This window comes from Hippocampus zosterae, chromosome 2 (genome assembly GCF_025434085.1).
Source record: "Hippocampus zosterae strain Florida chromosome 2, ASM2543408v3, whole genome shotgun sequence".
Taxonomy (NCBI): Eukaryota; Metazoa; Chordata; class Actinopteri; order Syngnathiformes; family Syngnathidae; genus Hippocampus; species Hippocampus zosterae.
This window is the reverse complement of record NC_067452.1, coordinates 37,892,555-37,912,807: the sequence shown is the minus strand read 5'-3', so window position 1 is coordinate 37,912,807 and position 20,253 is coordinate 37,892,555. Positions and strand designations below refer to the sequence as shown.

General features: G+C 43.6%; 2 protein-coding genes and 2 long non-coding RNA genes across 7 annotated transcripts in view; 2 read left to right on the top strand and 2 right to left on the bottom strand.

The window, feature by feature from the left end:
• The first annotated feature begins 150 nt into the window (after positions 1–150).
• On the top strand, positions 151–1,933 carry LOC127596618 (uncharacterized). Its single transcript, XR_007961509.1, has 2 exons — positions 151–1,610; positions 1,751–1,933. It is a non-coding gene; the product is annotated as an uncharacterized LOC127596618 (long non-coding RNA).
• A 1,921-nt stretch (positions 1,934–3,854) lies between these two features.
• The window catches only part of espn (espin), a 41,105-nt gene continuing 24,706 nt past the window's right edge, over positions 3,855–20,253 (bottom strand). For 2 of the 4 annotated variants that reach the window (XM_052059183.1, XM_052059182.1), the window contains exons 10-15: positions 19,300–19,353; positions 15,387–15,532; positions 14,818–15,186; positions 6,201–6,279; positions 5,795–5,816; positions 3,855–4,765 (exon numbers count right to left, since the gene is read on the bottom strand). In XM_052059183.1, coding sequence (XP_051915143.1) covers positions 4,618–4,765; positions 5,795–5,816; positions 6,201–6,279; positions 14,818–15,186; positions 15,387–15,532; positions 19,300–19,353 — 818 coding nt within the window. In that variant the 3' untranslated portion in view covers positions 3,855–4,617. The remainder of the gene's footprint in view (positions 4,766–5,794; positions 5,817–6,200; positions 6,280–14,817; positions 15,187–15,386; positions 15,533–19,299; positions 19,354–20,253) is intronic. The other 2 variants (XM_052059185.1, XM_052059184.1) reach the window with 1 other exon arrangement.
• On the top strand, positions 7,742–20,228 carry LOC127596627 (uncharacterized). Its single transcript, XR_007961518.1, has 2 exons — positions 7,742–7,786; positions 19,886–20,228. It is a non-coding gene; the product is annotated as an uncharacterized LOC127596627 (long non-coding RNA).
• On the bottom strand, positions 9,244–13,988 carry LOC127596537 (espin-like protein). The gene has a single exon (XM_052059223.1). It carries the CDS (start codon positions 12,852–12,854, stop codon positions 11,070–11,072), a length of 1,785 nt encoding a protein of 594 aa, XP_051915183.1. The 5' UTR covers positions 12,855–13,988; the 3' UTR covers positions 9,244–11,069.

Genomic DNA, 20,253 nt, shown 5'->3' with positions numbered 1-20,253 from the left:
AAAATGAGAGCATGTTTACGGATCCCCACAAACAGACGTTAGCATTACCGGTTTCATTGGAAATGAGCAGGGAGGAATCACATCAGAATCCTAAGAGTGCAAGGCCCTCAAACGCCACGAGTGACCCATCGTGGGCCTTTCAGAGCCTCCCACTGAGAACACATCAAGTAATACTGAGTCAGTTCTTGAACTAACATCAAGGCACTGCCACACGCAAGCAGAGATGCTCCAGTAAATCCACTAAAAACAACACGCACTACCTTTGATACTTTAAAAGGTTGTCCAAATCATTCAATTGTCAGACTCGCAACAGTAAATATTCTCCGACTTCTGTAGTCCTCCACGGAAGCGGATTTGTGTTGAAACAAAACACAAACAGTAGCAAACATCTGCTTTTACTTTCGAAGACGGTGATCAAAATTTTTGTCTCTCTTCTCACATTACGTAGCAACCAGAAACTGAATCTTAATTGATGTACATTTTCTGCGCTGTCAATTTGAAACAATGTACTGTTTTGGAATATAGAGATAGAAATGACTAATTGCGAAAATTATCAACGGATTATTATCTGGAGTGGGCGGCTCGGTGGTCAACTGATTAGTATGTTCGCCTCATCGTAAAGAGGTCGTGGGTTTGATTCGGGCTAAGGCCTTCCTGTGTGGAGTTTGCATGTTCTTCCCGTGACTGTGTGGCTTTTCTTCGGGTCCTCCGGTTTTCCCCCGCATTCCAAAAAATATGCATGGCAGGTTTAACAAAACACTCAAAATTATCCCATGGTGTGATTGTGAGCGTGAATGCTTGTTTGTCGATATGTGTGCCCTGTGATTGGCTGGTAACCGGTTCAGGGTGTACCCCGCCTACTGCCCGAAAGATAGGTAGGATAAGCTCCAACATGCCCGCGACCCTCGTGAGGATAAACGAATATGAAAAGGAAAATTATAGTCATGATGAGAGTGTCTCTCCTGCCAAAGAGGAACTCACTTTTAAATTGCTCGTTATTCATGTATTTCGTTTTAAACGACGTGTTTATTGACATAGTCACAAGTCTAATCAATTGAATTACAGGGAGTAATGTTGCATTGCAAATATTTTGATGACATATAAGAAAAGACAAATGGAGAAAAAATGGACTACAAGGCCTATCAAAGAGTGAGTACAGTACATTTTTGGCCATCCTTTACATACAATTGATTTTTTCATTTCACATTAACTGTAGTTATTTTTTGCAATGCTAGAACTTCAAAGGCCCGCTTAAAGCGTCGCGCTAACATTTAACGCTTGCTCAGTAAATATCTATGCAAAACTATTCGAGCATTTGAACCCGCTCATGCCATAAACAAAACGTTCATGGGTTTACATGTTTAATCCTCCGACACGGTGATTTCAACTACGAGCTTGTCCACTGTCTCCACACAGTTGCGGTTCCAATCTTTAAGAGACGCTTCAGGGCGGGAGAAAAAAAAATGTCGGTCTCACATTCCCATGGTTGTTTTTATGGCAAGGTGACACGCAACAGAGCAAGCAAGCGAGGTTCCAACACGTCAAAGCTGCCGTACCTGAGCGTGGTGAACTTCGAAAATTCCCAACTATCGGCAAAAAAAAAAATGTCGGTCTCACATTCCCATGGTTGTTTTTATGGCAAGGTGACACGCAAAGAGCAAGCAAGCGAGGCTCCAACACGTCACAGCTGTCTTACCTGAGCGTGGTGAACTTCCCAACTATCGGCAACAACAAAAAAACAAAAAAAGAGAGAGAAAGCGTAAGCCTTCAAGTGCGTCTGCTGCTAGGTCGATGCAATCGTGTCACATATTTGTGCTCAAAGGGCCACTTCCTGCTTTGGTGTCTCCGTGGTGACGTCACCGACACAGGTGAGCCCCAGCTCGTCTCAGAAAGTGCACATCGACCACTTTTTTCAAACCGTTTTCACCCTTTTTCAAATAAACGTTACACTTCATTTGGATGTATTTATATTTATACATAAAGTAGTCTATAAATGTATATGTGGAGATCATTTAATCGTTTTGCAAGTATAACTCGGGTCATTTTACGCTGTTTTGTTTTTACTTTTACTGTTCCTCAGATTTATTCGTTGGGTTTGCAACTTCCAACAGGTTGTGAGCGCACTCTAGTGGCCATTAGTTGTTACTGCTACACAATAAAAAAGCACTCAAACCATCATTGCATTCTACACGAAGGTGACCACAAACTATCTATCTATCTATCTATCTATCTATCTATCTATCTATCTATCTATCTATCTATCTATCTATCTATCTATCTATCTAAAGCAGGGATGTCCAAAGTCCGACCCGCGGGCCAAATCCGGCCCGCGGTCGAATTTCATCCGGCCCTCGGCCCCTGTCATAAAATCAGTGCCGTCTGGCCCGCAGGTTGGGCGCAATGGAACACGTGTTGCATTGACTGAGGTCTCTAGACTGGCGAGTGATGTTTCAGAGTACTGCTTCCCTCTAGTGGCTAAATGAGTAATAGCATTCACTAAATGAGTAATAGCATTTAGACACTAGAGGGCATCACTCATGAGTTAACAAGACATCACTCCGTGTTTATATTGACTGATATGTCACATTTCAAATGATCCTTGCAGTTGTGGATATGTGTATTGCTTGTTCATTTCCCTGTTGTTCGAGTCAAAGGTTTTGTGACTATTGAAAAGTCATGGTGATACATTTTATGTTTTAAATCAATCAATTTGCACTCAGGAGACTTCTGTTTAAGAAAAAGTCAAGTGAATAAGCAGTTGCATGTGATATACCTGTTTCAAATGAACCAAAAGAAATTCTTAAGATTGTTGAAATTAAAATAAAAATGGAAATGTGAAACAGACTGGCTTACTAAAATTTGTTGAACAATATTGTTGTTCTATGTAAAGAATGTCAGCCAAGGTCGGCCCCCCGACATTTTACCACATAAAATCTGGCCCCCTTGGCAAAAAGTTTGGACACCCCTGATCTAAAGCGTGTGGTTTGCGTTAGAATTTTTAACGTTGAAGGTTTACCTGGGGAAAACAACATCAACCACACTAAATATACACCACTGAACAGCATTTGAGTCACACGTGATGTTAACTTGAGAAATGTAAATGAATATATAATTACAACATATTGCTTTTCCTTAGGAGGTTTCAGCAACACTTTTTTGCCTTGTAAATTCCATTTAAAACAGCTCAACAGTTCACCCATTTCCTGTCCTTTGAGTAAACAAAAGCAAAGCCTGACCCGTTTTTGTATTTCCTTTTATTTTTAACAATCTGAAAACATAATCATGCTTGCATGTATTCGCCAACATTCTACCCGATCAAGGCTGCGATCCATCAGTATGCAAACACCGACCGTATCATGATCATAGGGGGTGACTATGTACAGGGTTTATATGTATATAAAAAAAAATCAAATGGTGATTAAATCATTTTAAATTTCAACATCATATGGCAGCTGATGAAAGTCAGTAATGATTTCCAAATGATGATGCCGCGAGATGTGCACTGCAGGCTTCATTAAATGATTAGCTGTTGTAAACATTTGTATGATATCATTTTTCAAATGCGCTACCCAACATTTTTAAAATCCTCTTACTGTACACATGTAGAGTATATATTATACGCCTGCATATTAATGATAGCTTCATGATGTTCTTCATTCTACAATAATATATTCAACAGACTTTCACATTCACTGTCATGACATTTTCTAGCCACAGAAAGGACATTTTATTTATATTTTAGATGCATTCACAAAATGATGATAATAATCATCGAGGGATTGATTAATATAATACCCAGCGCATGTTGACAAACGGTTTGCCGTAAAAATAATAAACTGGACTTTTTCCAAAAAACTTTTTCACCATAGAGTTAACACAAATGGAAAAAAAATGAATTACGATTAATGTAGCCTTTAATTTTTGCACTGCTGACATAGAAAATGAACAAGTGCTGATAATATAAACATAAATTCGATTTTCCTCAACTGTTCACGCCCAGTAAAATGTAAGTTTAGGTCAAAGAGGATTGTTTTGAAAAGAAGATTTGTTTCTTGGAAGAATGACAATTCTGGCTGCAAAGTAAAGAATGCGCTTCTATGAGCGCGATACAAAATTGTTTTCATGACGCAGTTTCGTTGATTAGTATGTCAGTAGTGTTACATAATGGCGAGTGCGGGGACTGTACAAAACAGACGGCTCGCGACCCCTTTCCCGTGGCAACAATGCTAGCAAATAGCCCCTTTATTTGTCACTCATCGATTGTATGAGAAAGCAAAACGCATTGAATTTGCAGGGGAGCGAACACACACACACACACACTCACACACACGCGCACACACACACACACAGTTCAAAGAAAAGGTCTCAGGTGAGGGCAATCTGTGCATGCCAGAGCTATACTAATGCTGAAAGTTTGTCTCCATGAGACTTTCGACAGGACTGAGGAGACTCGCCTGCATCGGTTCTGTGGCTGGACATTGCGCGACAAAGATGGGAGCTCTCTCCCATAAACAAACATCAGGGTGAGAAAAAGCAATCAGCGAAGGCCTTGGGAGTTGCGGGTGGGTTGATGATGGGAAGGACCCCATGAGCGGACGTGAAAGAGGGAAGGCCGGGTCACTGTTTGGCTATGTCCCCTTTCTTCAGGATGATCTGGCGTTGCCAAGGGGCCAGCTTGGTCTCGTCGTAACCCAGGATCCTTAGTCGCTCCAACTCGGTTTTCTCCTCTACCTCTTTGGCCTGTTTGGCCTCCTCCTCTGCTTTCCTAAATGGTTTCAGGAGGACAAAGATTGAATTTGTTTTAAAAAAAAATACACATAATTTCTTTCTAATATTTGTATTATTATAATATTATATTATATATTATATTATATATTATATTATATATTATATATTATTATATTATAATATATATATATTATAATATATGTATTATTATGATTTTATTTATTAAAACAACAGAGGAGACGGAAATACTTTATGAACTATTCTATGTGCTGTTTACATACACGCAAGACAACCGCGACAAACGCATACGCGACTGAATCCGTATTAATCTGCTGTCATTTTCAAAGTCTGGGATGTGTTCACTAGCGGGCTTCCTCTAAGTCATCATGTCCAAAGTCCGGCCCGCGGGCCAAATCCGGCCCGCGGTCGAATTTCATCCGGCCCTGGGCCCCCGTCATAAAATCAGTGCCGTCTGGCCCGCAGGTTGGGCGCAATGGAACACGTGTTGCATTGACTGAGGTCTCGTAGACTGGTGAGTGATGTTTCATAGAGTACTGCTTCCCTCTAGTGGCTAAATGAGTAATAGCATTCACTAAATGAGTAATAGCATTTAGACACTAGAGGGCATCACTCACGAGTTAACAAGACATCACTCCGTGTTTATATTGACTGATATGTCATATTTCAAATTCCTGTTTCAAATGAACCAAAAGAAATTCTTAAGATTGTTGAAATTAAAATAAAAATGGAAATGTGAAACAGACTGGCTTACTAAAATTTGTTGAACAATATTGTTGTTCAATGCAAAGAATGTCAGCCAAGGTCGGCCCCCCGACATTTTACCACATAAAATCTGGCCCCCTTGGCAAAAAGTTTGGACACCCCTGCTCTAAGTGGTACATGAAAGCCTGATTTCAATGGTAACATTTTGCATATCCTGTAACGTTACAGTGGCGCAAACATTTTTTAATTCGGTTCATTCGTCAAGTACGATTCATCATACATTTCAAGATGATTCACATGATCATGTGTGTTTGTATAGAAATCGTATTTTTTTTTTCCTTACCTCTTCTGCTCCCTGTCACACCAGGAGGGCATAAACACAAGAGGAAAGGGTGTAAATATCAAAAAAGAATTTACAGGGTTACAAATAGTACAACCGGCATACATTTCCACTTCATAATCGGGTGACATACACAATAAAAATTTCAAATTGATGGAATCCGTTTCATGTACAGCAATACTGATAGAAGTCTTGAAGTATGGTTGACACTGTGTTCCAAATTATTATGCAAATGTGCATAATCTCTTCAAGTGACAACAGTATTTTTTCAAAAATTTAAAACATTGTTTTTGCGAATATCAATCCAACTTTATTTAAATATCCACCCAGAATCACATAGAGCTGTCCATTTTCAAGCATCGGCTGCCGGAGTACGATTCCGGTCGGCAACAGAGCTTCGCTACTCACCTCTCTTCGTCCATTTTCTTCCTCATCATGTCTCTCCTCCAGGCGGGCATGGATGCCAGGCGTGCCGCTTCCTCGTCAGCCTGCCAAGATCAGCAGAACGACAAATATCGTGTGAGTACGTCCTGGTGCCGTCCGCCTGCATGCGTGCTTTGTCTGGCTCCGCCCCCTCTGGTATCTTTTTCGGGAGGACCATTCTACAATATTCCTGGAGAGTCACGGTGTCTCATCACCCGCGGGTTACTCATGTAGTCCTTGAGGGCTCCCCCTGTGGCCGCGGGCACCGCGTTGGTGACCCCCTCACCCACCCCTGCTCGAATGAAAGTGCCTTTAATTGAACGTGTCCTTTTAAAATGTCAAAAGTGATGCCGCAGTGCATTTTTTGTTTCTTATTTTAAACTCCCATATAAATAATATAAATAAATACAAGCGGCCGAAATGAGTTTTCTCCGCAGGGTGTCCGGGCTCTCCCTTAGAGATAAGGTGAGAAGCTCAGTCATCCGGGAGGGGCTCTGAGTCGAGCCGCTTCTCCTCCACATCGAGAGGAGCCAGATGAGGTGGCTTGGGCATCTGATTCGGATGCCTCCTGAGCGCCTCCCTGGTGAGGTGTTCCGGGCATGTCCCACCGGGAGGAGACCCAGAGGAAGACCCAGGACACGCTGGAGAGACTATGTCACCCAGCTAGCCTGGGAACGACTCGGGATCCCGCGGGGAGAGCTGGAAGAAGTGGCTAGGGAGAGGGAAGTCTGGGCTTCCCTGCTAAAGCTGTTGCCCCCGCGACCCGGCCCCGGATAAGCGGTAGATGATGGATGGATGGATATAAATAATAATATATTTGTGTTTCATTTTGAAGTCGGAAACCCGTCACGCATAATTCAAAGCCAATTAGTTCTCGGATGCCCCCCAATGGTTGGATACATACGCTTCCTCGTTCTCCCGCTGTGAAAAGTGAAGAAGCTGACGTGATGGTAAACCTTCGCAGAGAGAAGAATCAACAGGGTGATATCGATGATTAACTTTGTGTTCAACTACTGTGCACTCTCTCATCTGAAAAAAAAACCTCTACGGAAGACTCCTCAAAGCGGCGTGTGTACACTGACGCGCAAATGTTACACATGCAGCAAACAGAGGACGTTATTCGGTATTCCTCTCCTGTTTCTCTTAAGTCAACACGTGACGTTTTCTGTGAGTAACTGGAGCCTATTGTCCTTTTTTTTGGGTGTTAATTGTAACGTGAGGAGCCACGGTAGCCATCTTGGATTCTCTGTTTTGACCTGACAAGATAACATTACCTCCCGTGCATTTCTCCCGTTTAAGCGTTTCACTTGTCTTGGCAAAGGAATACGGGTAAGATTATCCACGTCGTGAATGTTTCATGATTCCCCTGGGAATTTAAGAAAAAAAAATAACAAATACCCGATCGCTCATGTGATCGAACGTTGAATATTTGTCGTCAATGGAATTTGACTACTTGGTGTTCTACTGTGAGTCAGTTGAAGTTGAAGCGTTACGGGATTTAATTGTGATGTTATGTTTCACTTCGGCGGCCCGGTAGTCCAGTGGTTAGCACGTGGGCTTCACAGTGCAGAGGTACCGGGTTCGATTCCAGCTCCGGCCTCCCTGTGTGGAGTTTGCATGTTCTCCCCGGGCCTGCGTGGGTTTTCTCCGGGTGCTCCGGTTTCCTCCCACATTCCAAAAATATGCATGGCAGGCTGATTGAACACTCTAAATTGTCCCTCGGTGTGAGTGTGAGTGCGAATGGTTGTTCGTTTCTGTGTGCCCTGCGATTGGCTGGCAACCGATTCAGGGTGTCCCCCGCCTACTGCGCGAAGACAGCTGGGATAGGCTCCAGCACCCCCCGCGACCCTAGTGAGGATCAAGCGGCTCAGAAGATGAATGAATGAATGAATGAATGAATGTTTCACTTCCTTAAAATCATTCGGACAAGCGATGTGAGCACAAGAGCAAACAAAACGCTTGACCAAAAGTCCCCCTCATACAAAGTGCAAGAGTCACATTTGCTTCTTTTTTAGATGTGAACTCTATTGTGTTCAATTATCAAACATGGACTCACTGCGATGCATCTCGGGACCCTCCAGTGATTCTCGAATGCATGTAATGAATTCTTTCGGAAGATATTCGCTAATGTGGTTCATGTCTGTTTGTAAATTTGGTCAAATGTAACTCGCAAGCTGTTCTCAACCTTCGTGAACATAATATTGGTTGTCTTCCCATTTGTGAAGTTGCCGTTGATCAAGGGTCACTGTAACCTCCTTACGGCTTCCAAGCCAAAAATAGCACGGCAGCGGGAGTTGCTAAGAGGGTTATTTGAAGGTAATCTCAATGCCGGAAGACGTAACGACAAAAGTTTGGGACTTTACGGTTCAATGCCAACAGAGCAATAACATCTCATCTCTTTCTCAGCACGACTTAGATTTGTTCTTGATTTTACTGGTTGGTGCTTTCTACCGCCTTTATTACCGATTTGTCTTACTGTTTATTGTGCATGTTAAATCGCTCCATGTACAGCACTTTGTATGCAGCGATGGCTGTTTGAAAGTGCTCGAGAAATACTCTTGACTTGACTTCTATTGGACCGACTTCCATTGACAATCCTGCTCCCTTCCTAAAATAATGGCCTCAAACTTTTTTTTTAACAGATCTTTTTTTTGGTTTGTCTTTTGTCTAAATCGTCTCTTTATAAAACAAACCAACACCTCTGCTGACATCTAATCTTAAAAGCCTAACTGGAACGGATTATTTGATTCTCCCTTTCTGTTTTTAAATATATTCATGATTTAGTTCAGTCTTTTTTTTTTGGTAAAAAGAATTTAAAAAATACTCAACCGATATTTTAGAAAGCTTGTGGAGAATTTATACTGTTGTGCTTCATCACAAGAGCTCATGAAATAACATAATCAGAAAAAAAGGCAAAAACTTTATTGATAACAGTAAAATACGAACACATGTTCAAATCTCTCGAACCACACAAATGATGCAAAATGAGTCTTAAAATGTAAAATGGATCTCAGGGTGGATCTTGGACTCTCAAAAAGACTTTCTAATGCCAAGTCAGATATTTCGTACAGGAAACAGGGTCGCTGCATGTTCAAGACCTAAATTATGATTCCCCGGTCAAACATGTCAAATAAAATCTGTTAAAAAATTAAAAAAAAAGATTGACATTGTCTTTTCGCCTTACGTGACTGGAGAACCGTCGGGAGGACTCACAATAGCTGGAAATGTTGTTATGTCAACCAAACCGCTTTTAAAACACATTCACTCCCAAAGACGTTTTTAAACGTCTTTTCAGACTTGATTTAGAATTGGCTGGTACTGAATGAGTTAAGATGAAACCTTTCTTTCTTGCGTTGCAGACTCGCGAAGCTATTTGCTGTCTTGAATTTGGTTGTACAAAGCAAATTCCGCTATGTTCAACCTTACAGAGACCACCGAAGGTCCAGCACGGGTGTCAAACTCCAGTTCTCGAGGGCCCCTGTCTCGCCCGTTTCTGATGCCTCCCTCCTTCAACGAACCCGATTCAAACAATCGGGATCATGATCAGGCTTCCCACAGCTTGCTGATGAGTTGATCGTTTGCATGCAGAATAGTGGCCCTGGAGGACCAAAGTTCGACGGCTATGATCTAAAGCAGGGTCCCCAGTCCCCGGGCCGCAGACCGGTACCAGTCGGTCGATCATTTGGTAACCGGGCCGCACAGAAAGAATAAATAACTTACATGACTTTCGTTTTAGACATTTCAGAATCTGAAAGATGTTTTATTTTGAAAATTTGCTGGATTATCTTTTACATACGTCTACAGCAGGTGTGTCAAAGTCATTTCTTGTCGCGGGCCACTTTAGAGTTATGGCTTCCTTCGGTGGGCCGGTGCAAAATCTCAACATTATTTATTACCCATGACAATTTGACATTTCGGTACAGATTTCAGCAAGAATCATGAAAGTTGACACATGATTTGCTCCCGCGGGCCACATAAAATGACATGGGGGGCCGGATTTGTCCCCCGGGCCTTGACTTTGACACCTGTGGTCTACAGTATGTCACGCTTGACGCAGGTGAAGGCGTTCTTCTCAGTCACGTGAAATGAAACCCGGGGGCTAGCAAAATGAGTTAAAAAAAAAAAACGTCTTTGGAAAGTTTCTTTGGGCAGACAGAAGAGGAGCCGACGACTTCCAAGAAAAAGAAGGTGACATTTAATAGACAGTATCAGGAGTCCGATTTAAAATACGGATTTATCTTAACGGGATATTCCCACGCACCAAGCCCACCCTGCGTAATATGCGGCGATGGTGAGTCGTATTTTTCATGCACTTTGTATTTGCCATGCATCTTATTTTGAAGGCACATTTAAATGTTAACATAGCAAGCAGATAGGACGTGTCCTCGTGTCACGATTCATGTTTATTACTACGTTTATAAAATACCAACAGCTTTTATGCAGGTCATATGATATTTTGTTGTATTTAAAGGCCGGTCCCTGAAAATATTGTCTGACATTAAAACAGTTCAGGGGGCAAAAAAGTTTGAGGACCGCTGATCTAAAGCAAGCACGTGTACGGCAAATCAAAACTTTTCGCACAGGTACCATTTCTTCTGTTTTATCCCTTCTTTATGGAAGACATTCCCAATGCGTGCTTAAACCTTTGTGACTTTTGACACCATGGAATTTCTTTTCGTCCAGTACAGCTGAGAGGTCGCCCTGTGCCTCTCTTACTCCAAGTACCTCATGTGACGCGGCCTAAAGCAAACAACCAATTGCTTTCTTTTCTCAACTGACTAAAAAGTGCACGATCATTCGACTGATCACGCATTTTCCGTCTGCTGGAATGCGGATGTGTTAGTCAAAAGACGTGTCAGATGGCAAAAAGCTCCGCCTCCTTTTCCTTCCAGAAGGCGAAGCTTCGATCAATGTACCGAATGATCTCCTCATTACTGAACTCCTTGAGTTCATAGATCACTTGAATGGAATCGAGTTTTTCTCGACTTGGAGTTTTATGAAGCGGTTCTGCGGTGGTCTTAACAGCCGCACCCTCGACTGCAGCGACTTCATGGCTTCCAGTCGTCTCCTGAAGTCTCTTGAGGTTTTTAATTGACGCACATCCACCGGTGTCCAGTGCACCATCCGGGGCCGCGGCAAAGCGCGGATCTAATGGAGGAGCACACGTCGGACTGGGACTTGCGTTTGGAGGCGGAGGGGGCGGAGGATGACAAGGCGGCGGCGGATGGGACTCCTCCATGGGACTGCGGGCCACCTCAGGAGACGCGGAATGCAGAGAGGCCGACATCACGCCTCCCTCGTCATCCGCATCGCCAAAGTACTTGAGCTTGACGTCCTCAAAACCATCCGCCCAGTCTCTCTTTCCTCTTTCGACTTGCCCCAGGACCTCCTTGTGAAACTGCTTTATGATCTCCCAGCGATGCCGACCGAGACGATCGAACATCTCGTAGCACAGGAGGTGGCGGAATTTACGCTCGTCGCGCGACAAGTTCATTTCCAGCAGCTGGAAGTATCCAAGCATGAAAAGATCAAGCGTCAGGCTTTCGTAGCTCACGGGCGAGCCGTCGATGTGTGGCAAGAAGTGTTCCGGCCAGTAGATCATCTGGGTTCGACTCAGCCTGCGGATTTGGCGACTGGGCACCTGGCTCATGATGGTCCTCCAGTGGCCGATCAGTTTCCCCACCACCTGCTTGGACTTCATGAAAAGGAGGAGCTTGTCATCCTCGCCGTTTTCCCAGCTCAAGTCCAGATGGGTCCCTCTTCTGACCGATTCCGAGATGGTGTACTTGCGCCAGTGTTCAAGAAACAGGAAGACGATCCTCTCTTTTCTTGTTTCGATGCATTCCTGAACGTAGCTGAGATCTGTCTGCACCTCCAAACTTCTTGTTTGGTGGCGGTGGTTTAAAAAGGGGTCCGCAGAAAGGATCTGGTTAAACTCTTCAATCGGTATCTCGGTGGTTGCATAAGATGCCCCGATTACTGGCCCCTCAACAAGTTTCAAGACCGATTCCTCCTTTGAAGGCAGAGAGCGGTTAGTGCGGGACTGAGGCCAGTCAACGGGAGAACCTGCGTCATCCTGACAAAGCGTTTCCAGATTTTCCTGAGATTTACTCGCAACTGGGAGTGAGCTCTGGCGTTTGTACACCCTCGTTTCTCTGCTACTTGCAGACTGCGACGGAATTTCATAATTCGCCTTGAGGTTCCTCACCGATACACCAAACTGCCTCATCTCCTTCTCGACCTCTTCTTTCGTCGAGAAAGACTGAGAGCGCCCGATCAATACCGCAGATACCGGATCTGGATGAGTTGCAGCTGCGTTCTTTGTCCCTTTTTGAGAACCTGCGGGGCTTACAAGTTCCAGAATGTCAATCTCTTTGCCCCCCAGCGTGGCGAGGAGGATGGCCATGCTCTTGAGCAAGGTCGAAATTTTGCTACACCAGGCTGGGAGATCTTCAGCTTGGCCGTGCACCTGCTTTGGATGGACTGAAAAATGTCCTTGAGTGAGCGCTGCCGAAACGGGTAGAAGCTGATGCAGTTCCCGCTCGAGTTCTTCCAGCTCCTTCTCAACTTCTGAGACCTTGTGCATCACCTGCAGGTTCTCAATTTGCTTCTCAATGCGGTTGAGATCGCCCTCGGTCATCAGTTCCCCAAAGGGTCCCAAAAGAGCATTGTGGAGGCGGGAGTAGTGCCATTCCTGAGGACGGTAGTGCCCACTCGCCGCAAACTAAATCAGAGGTCAGAGGAGACCGAGAGACAAGAAAATGGAGAGGAGGGAGATGGACTCTTCAGCAGAGAGTTCATTGCACATCCTTGAGGACACGCTGGCTCGACATGGATTTAGTGGTGCAATGGCACTGCCTCGTCTTTAAGTCAGCCTTTGCATTTGTTATGTACATTTGCATATGTCACCTGTTTAGAATTTAGCTGATTTGAGGATACTTGACGGACGCGTCAGAATGATCACCGCTGAAGCCCGGAATTAATGCAACAGTGACACCCGCCCGTGATATTGAAAACAAATAAAAATAAATCCCCTGCCTTGGTGGTTGGTAGTGCAACGGAGATGACAACCTCTCAATAAGGTGTGGTCAAAGCATTGCCGGCCACGTCACTTTTCCGCAAACAACGACATGCATCAAAAGTTGGGTCACGTATTTCTCCACAGGGGGTTGGATGTTTCAAATGCACTTTGAGTCCGTTAAGTGTTTGGCGAAATGCGATTGCTTCAACTGCAGTGTGAACGGGCTTGACATCACACCACTGAATCCGCATGTGCCGGATCGACTTGAAAGCACAAAACACTCCATCATCACTCTTTGAAATCTATTCGTCCAGAAGTGTTTTGTTGCTGTGATCAGGCCGTAGAGCCGAATCTTCACGTCACTCCAAAGACTCAAAACTAGCGACTAACGTATGCAAAACATGCAGCATTATCCTGAAGAAATAAGAAACACTCGGAGCAATCAAACTAAGAGAGTGCAAGCCAGTTCATGCACAAACCACCCCCCAAAAAACCCTGAATTTGAATCTTTTGGGGAAATGTCAATTCAGAACCATAACTGTTTTTAGCATTGTTGAACAGTTAACCTGTAATGATACAGTATTGAAGCAGAAAAAAAACATGCTTCAATTGAGGATACATTTCTTCAGCAGGCCTTCTCTATTTGTTTGTCATGTGATGATCACCCCCCACCCCCCACCCCCCCACCCCAGTGTCAATGACTTGACCACGGCGAGCAAAACCGTTGCTACCGCTAATGCTAGTTCTGTTCAATTTTGTTCAATTGAAGGGAAAAAAAACAAACTGACAGTGTAAGCCTGACGATAGTATATTAGTAAAGTGATCCTTGAACCCCCCCCGCCCCACCCACCATTTTGTGTGTGTGTGTATCAGGGGAAAAAAATGCGCAATTGGCAACATTTCTAGTTTGGCACCTCTATTTCTTTTTTAACAGACATATTTTTTTTATATTATGTTAACACACTATTGCCATAAAGGTTACTAATGTCAACTTGTTTGCAGGACACACACACACACATATATATATATATATATATATATATATATATATATATATATATATATATATATATATATATATATATATATACATATTGTATATATTTTAAACATTATATTTATTTTTTTTAATCCTCTATCAAACTCTGAAATCGAGTTTCAGAAATCGAGATACAAATCAAATCTTAAGTTTGTATCATTACAGTTGTAATGAACAGCTTCATTATTTTAAAATCTTTTTGATCATAAAAAAATGAGTGATCAATCCAATTTTGTAACTAAAACGATTTTACTTTTCTGTCTGGCCCATTTTCTATTAGTTTTAGAAACTACACGCTGATTGGATTTATTTATCTGTAGAGTAAAGGAAAGGAAAGTTCCTTGATCAGAGTGAGACGTCATGCACAAACACAAAAATCATGGTCACAAAAACCCACTTCTAAACCTTGCTACATCCCATTTGTGGACTTCCGTTACCATGATTGTAACGCATAACGAGCCAGTGAAATGTTGCGCTTTTAAATTCTTTACGTCACAAATGGGAGAGCTAAAATATGACGAGAAGGCCAACCGCCGTGCCTACCTTGCGTTTGTGCTCTTCCTCCTCTTGCACTTTGACCTGAAGCTTTCGCACCATCACCTGCCGCTTCCATTCGGGGATGGCTTTCCCCTGCTCGTCGTGCGTGGGTACGAGCGCCTCCACGTCGGCCAGGCTTGACTTTCTCGGTCCCGCTGCGGGGGCGACATTGCTCCCGTTGATGACGGAATTGGAATGCAGCTGCTCGAAGCTCGCCGATGCCGACATGGTCCTGAAGCTTCCCGAGCCAGGCGGACTCGGGGTGCGACTCGGCGTTGTGGGAGGGGAGGCGACCGACGTAGTGGACGCAAGCGGGGACGACGTCTTGGGTGGCGGACTGCAAGGGCGGGTCTCTGGTGGAGATACAGTGTTTCCCTAGAAGAATAAAAAAATCACAAGTAGACTTCACTGGGGTTGGATGGGACGCTTGATTGAGTAACTGTAATCTTCCAATGATACACTTAGCCGTTCAAATACAGTTTTTCTTTTCTCAAACAATGTCCAACGATGCATTGTGCTAACTGATGCCGATGATTCCCTTTATTGTGAAATGGCTGCAGACGCCGTGGACTCACGTTGTTGCCTGCTGGCCCGCTGTTGGAAAAGACCGTGGTGTAGCCTTTACTGTGAGGCGTCGGTTTTAGGCTCTTCCCGGCTTTGATTTCTGCAAGCAATTCTGAGTTGTCACCAGTAGGGGACATCATGTTGAACGATTTTGTGCCTGAAAACACAACAATGATGCAGGACAGTGAAAGTGGTGAAAAATCAACATGGAGTCGATTGATGGATTGAATATATGAACACATTACAAGATCCATCCATCTATTTTCTGATCCGCTTTATCCTCACAAGGGTTGCGAGGGGTGGGGGGGGGGGTGATGGAGTCTATCCCAGCAGTCTTAGGGCAGTCAGCCGTAGTATACCCTGAACTGGTTGCCAGCCAATCGTAGGGCCCACATAGAAGAACCATCCGTGCGAACGTTCACAACAAGGGACAGTTCCGAGTGTTCCATTCACTTGCTACACATGTTTTTGGAATGTGGGAGGAAACCAGAGTGCCTGGAGAAAACCCACGCAGGCACGGGGAAAACGAAAGAAAAAGGGCATCAATGGACGGCATAGGTCAACACTATTCTACAGTATGTGTCCAAAGGAGTATAGAGGATTTTTTTCGTCCGACGCTCATTTTTGATGTGATTTTTCCATCACAGTTTTGCTTTCATTACAACACCATTCATTCATTCAAATTCAAAGATAATTTATTTGTGTCAAACTAGTCCTTAAACAGATCAAATTCTTTTTCCAGTAGTAGTCAAAAGCTGCTGGAGATTTTCTCCAGAACAATATAAAGTTATATTATCATCAAACAGAACTTTTAAAAAAAAATTACAGCCTCAGCAGTTATCAATGACATATAATATAAGCAGGACCAAGCACAGACCCTTGGGGAACCCCATGAGTTATCCTCAATGGCTTTGACTCTACATTAACTGCATCTATTGATTTGTATCATTCATTCATTCATTCATTCATCTTCCGAGCCGCTTGATCCTCAACTTTTTATCCATTTACATGCAGGGAAAGACTACCCCCCATACCCCCCCCCCCCCCACACACACACAAAACTTGCTTGACAGAGATACTCTTCAGAACAAGGGAAGTATTGCTTGACAAGTTCAATATTTCATTCAATCTGCTAAGTGTCACAAAGTTGGCATGGCCCCACGTACACGCAGGTGGTTTACTGGTCTGTGGACTCTCTTTGATATCTTGAGACGATTCGCCATATCCCGCACCTTTCCGTAGTGCCTCAGCAAAACCGAACTGTTTCTTGCCTCGTCAAATGGCTCCAAAGTTGCACAAAAATGCATTACGGGACCTGAGTGTGACCATAGCAGACACGTTTGTGGCATTTGGGCAGGAGAAGAGAAATTATTTTCATGACGTGACGCATCACCTGATACTAAGGCGGAGCTGCCGAACTTTCAGTTGAAGAACGGACTATTTTGAAATGTACTGTACGTATTCAGCAAGCCACGGTCCCTAATCTGCTTACAATGAAACAATGCAAAACTTTAGAGAGACTTCAGCTGTGACCTGTAATTCCAGTAACAAAGAACCCATTTTCCTTATTTTTTTGGGGGGGAGGAAACTAAAATTAGTCACTTTACAACAAATGCCAGGAAATATCACATGTGGTCCATTTTATCGGCACAGGACATGTTATGCATATAAAATTGGGAAAATGAATAAACATGAGCAAACGTGTCACCAAACTCAAATACCTCCCAACCCCCCACCCCCCGGCAGCTTCTTGTCACCTCAATAGGATCACATGTTAAAAAAAAGACGGGGACAACTCGACTGTGATCGAAGCTTTAGATTTCCATTTAAAATGTTCACCAGAGAAACACCAGACTTCTTTTCCGACCAAAATAAACCGCCGCCGATGGACACCTCACCTTATTTCAGAGAATAACCTCAAATAAGTTGAATGTCGTCTGTCATCTCTAACCGCGGGATGAAAGTATAAAAGAGCCCTCCTGGAAAACTGTTCCCCGTTGAGGTCGCCGGCGCAATGTTCCAACTGGCCACACAAGCCCAACCGCTTTGCAAACTGCCCCCCGCCCGCCCGCCCCCCAACGCTCTGCTACACTCTCCCTCGGGGAGGAGGAGAAAGCAGCTTCTTGTTAAAACCCCCATCATCACAGTCGGCGGAAAATCTAAAGGAATCACCGGTAACTGAAAGTGACAGCGAGCCATTGGCAAGCTGGCGAGGAATTATCACACACACTCGCACGCACGCACTCGTAGGCTTGTGAGTCAAAATCACCGCAGCCAAAGTCGATACAACAATTCCTTCTTTTTGCGCCATTTGCGCCACGCTTCCCACTCGCTTCGTTTCGTCACCGAGAGTCTTCAGTCTTCAGAACGGGTTTCTTTTGAATTACGTTTGCATGTTGGTATTTGCCATTTTTTCAAAATTTGGAACTGAAGATCTCCATAATATCTAATCGAGCACCTCAAGCTCCGCCCCTTAAGTTTGTCTCCTTTCATCTTAATTGCACAACAAATCAACGTGACTTCGGCGGAACGTGCGATGTGACTTGAGCATTTTTTCCCTCCGACATGTCAACGCAAACATAACCTAACCAAAGTTGTTTTAATCTCCTCAATGTGACCACATGAACCAAGTTGTGTCTTCATGTTTAACTTGACCAAGTTTTCCTTAACCACTCTTAAAGAGATCAATTTGATTAGGGTGAACATTAGCACTTAAATAATTTGCATTTTTAATGGCCGTGGCTTGAATTCTTTCTTTCTTCTTTTTTTTTTTCCAACATGCATGAACTCAAACCAAATGTGCAAATCACTGAATAGACTCACCTTGCCCCTCCCTCCCACCCCCACTCCCACACACGAGTTACAGCGGTAGCACAAACGCGGGAACAGAAATAGTTTTGGAATAGAATGGATACTTGTGAAATATTTTAGATGAATGAACGAATGAATAACTGGGGGAGCTGAACGGGGGCTATAGTAGCCACTAGCCCCGGCCCGCTGCAGTGCCGGACATGTTGGGGACTTATCAAAACCACAAATATGGAATGAGAAAATGAGAAATAGGTTGAAGTGGGCAAATGTTCACATATACTCTGGTGTCGATTGAATGCCACTTTTGGCTATATATACAATATATATATATATACATTCATTCATTCAGTCATTCATCTTCCGAGCCGCTTGATCCTCACTTGGGTCGCGGGGGGTGCTGGAGCCTATCCCAGCCGTCTTCGGGCAGTAGGCGGGGGACACCCTGAATCAGTTGCCAGCCAATCGCAGGGCACACAGAGACGAACAACCATTCACACTCACACTCACACCTAGGGACAATTTAGAGCGTCCAATCAGCCTGCCACGCATGTTTTTGGAATGTGGGAGGAAACCGGAGCACCCGGAGAAAACCCACGCAGTCCCGGGGAGAACATGCAAACTCCACACAGGGAGGCCGGAGCTGGAATCGAACCTGGTACCTCTGCACTGTGAAGCCGACGTGCTAACCACTGGACTACCGGACCGCCCATATAAATAAATAAATATATATATACATATATATATATTATATATATATATATATATATATATATGTATATACACACACACACACACATTTATAGACATATATATACACAGTATACATTTATAGACATATATACACACACATATATTCATACAAATACATACATATCTATACATATGAAAACATACATGCATACATACATATACATATACACACACACACACACACACACACACACACGCACACGCACACGCACACGCACACGCACACACACAGTCTACTGAACGCAATAGCTTTTGTTTATTTAATTAATGTGGAAAATGTGTCAAATTTAAGGCTGTTCTACAAAAATCAATGAATGGGGGGGGGGGTTCAATGTACACTGTTGTTTTTTGGTCTCTACTTACTCTTCATCTGTCTTAGTGCCCCTCCCTCTGCCTGCGGGGCAGAGGGACCGCCACCTTGAAAGCGCAGCAGTGAGGAAAGACCAAGGTAGGCAAAGAGATGAAAATAAACAAATGTAAGCAGACACATATGGAAGGAACAAAGCAAGAGTAAGAACACAAAGACCAATGACATCGAAATGTCAAGAAAATGATCAAAAGCAGTCGAGTAGTTTGATCCTACCGATTATAACCAAGTCTACAGTGATTCATATAAACCGATGTATGATGTAATACAAAACTATAACGTTTGGCGTACTAACAGTGGGCCAAAGGTCGAGACTAAGTAGTTGAGCTTGTTCATTCAGTTTCTTGAATTTGTACCTTTGTTATTTTTATTTTTATTTTTTAGTAATAGCTGCTATTGACGTTTAAATAAAAATGGCACACTGCCACTTGATTAAAAAAAAAATCCAAATAACACCCTTTGTCTTAACAGTATTACATAATGTATTGATTGACTTTAATAAGTTACAAAGTATAAATGTTCGACACTGTTTTCCACTTTAATTTAGCACAGCTGTTTTGAGTTAATTTAAACAGTGCAGAGGTACCGGGTTCGATTCCAGCTCCGGCCTCCCTGTGTGGAGTTTGCATGTTCTCCCCGGGCCTGCGTGGGTTTTCTCCGGGTGCTCCGGTTTCCTCCCACATTCCAAAAACATGCGTGACAGGCTGATTGAACACTCTAAATTGTCCCTAGGTGTGAGTGTGAGTGCGAATGGTTGTTCGTTTCTGTGTGCCCTGCGATTGGCTGGCAACCGATTCAGGGTGTCCCCCGCCTACTGCCCGAAGACGGCTGGGATAGGCTCCAGCACCCCCCGCGACCCTAGTGAGGATCAAGCGGTTAGGAAGATGAATGAATGAATGAATGAATAAATTGTTCTTTTTTTGGGGGGGGGGGCATTTAAGTGGCACTTG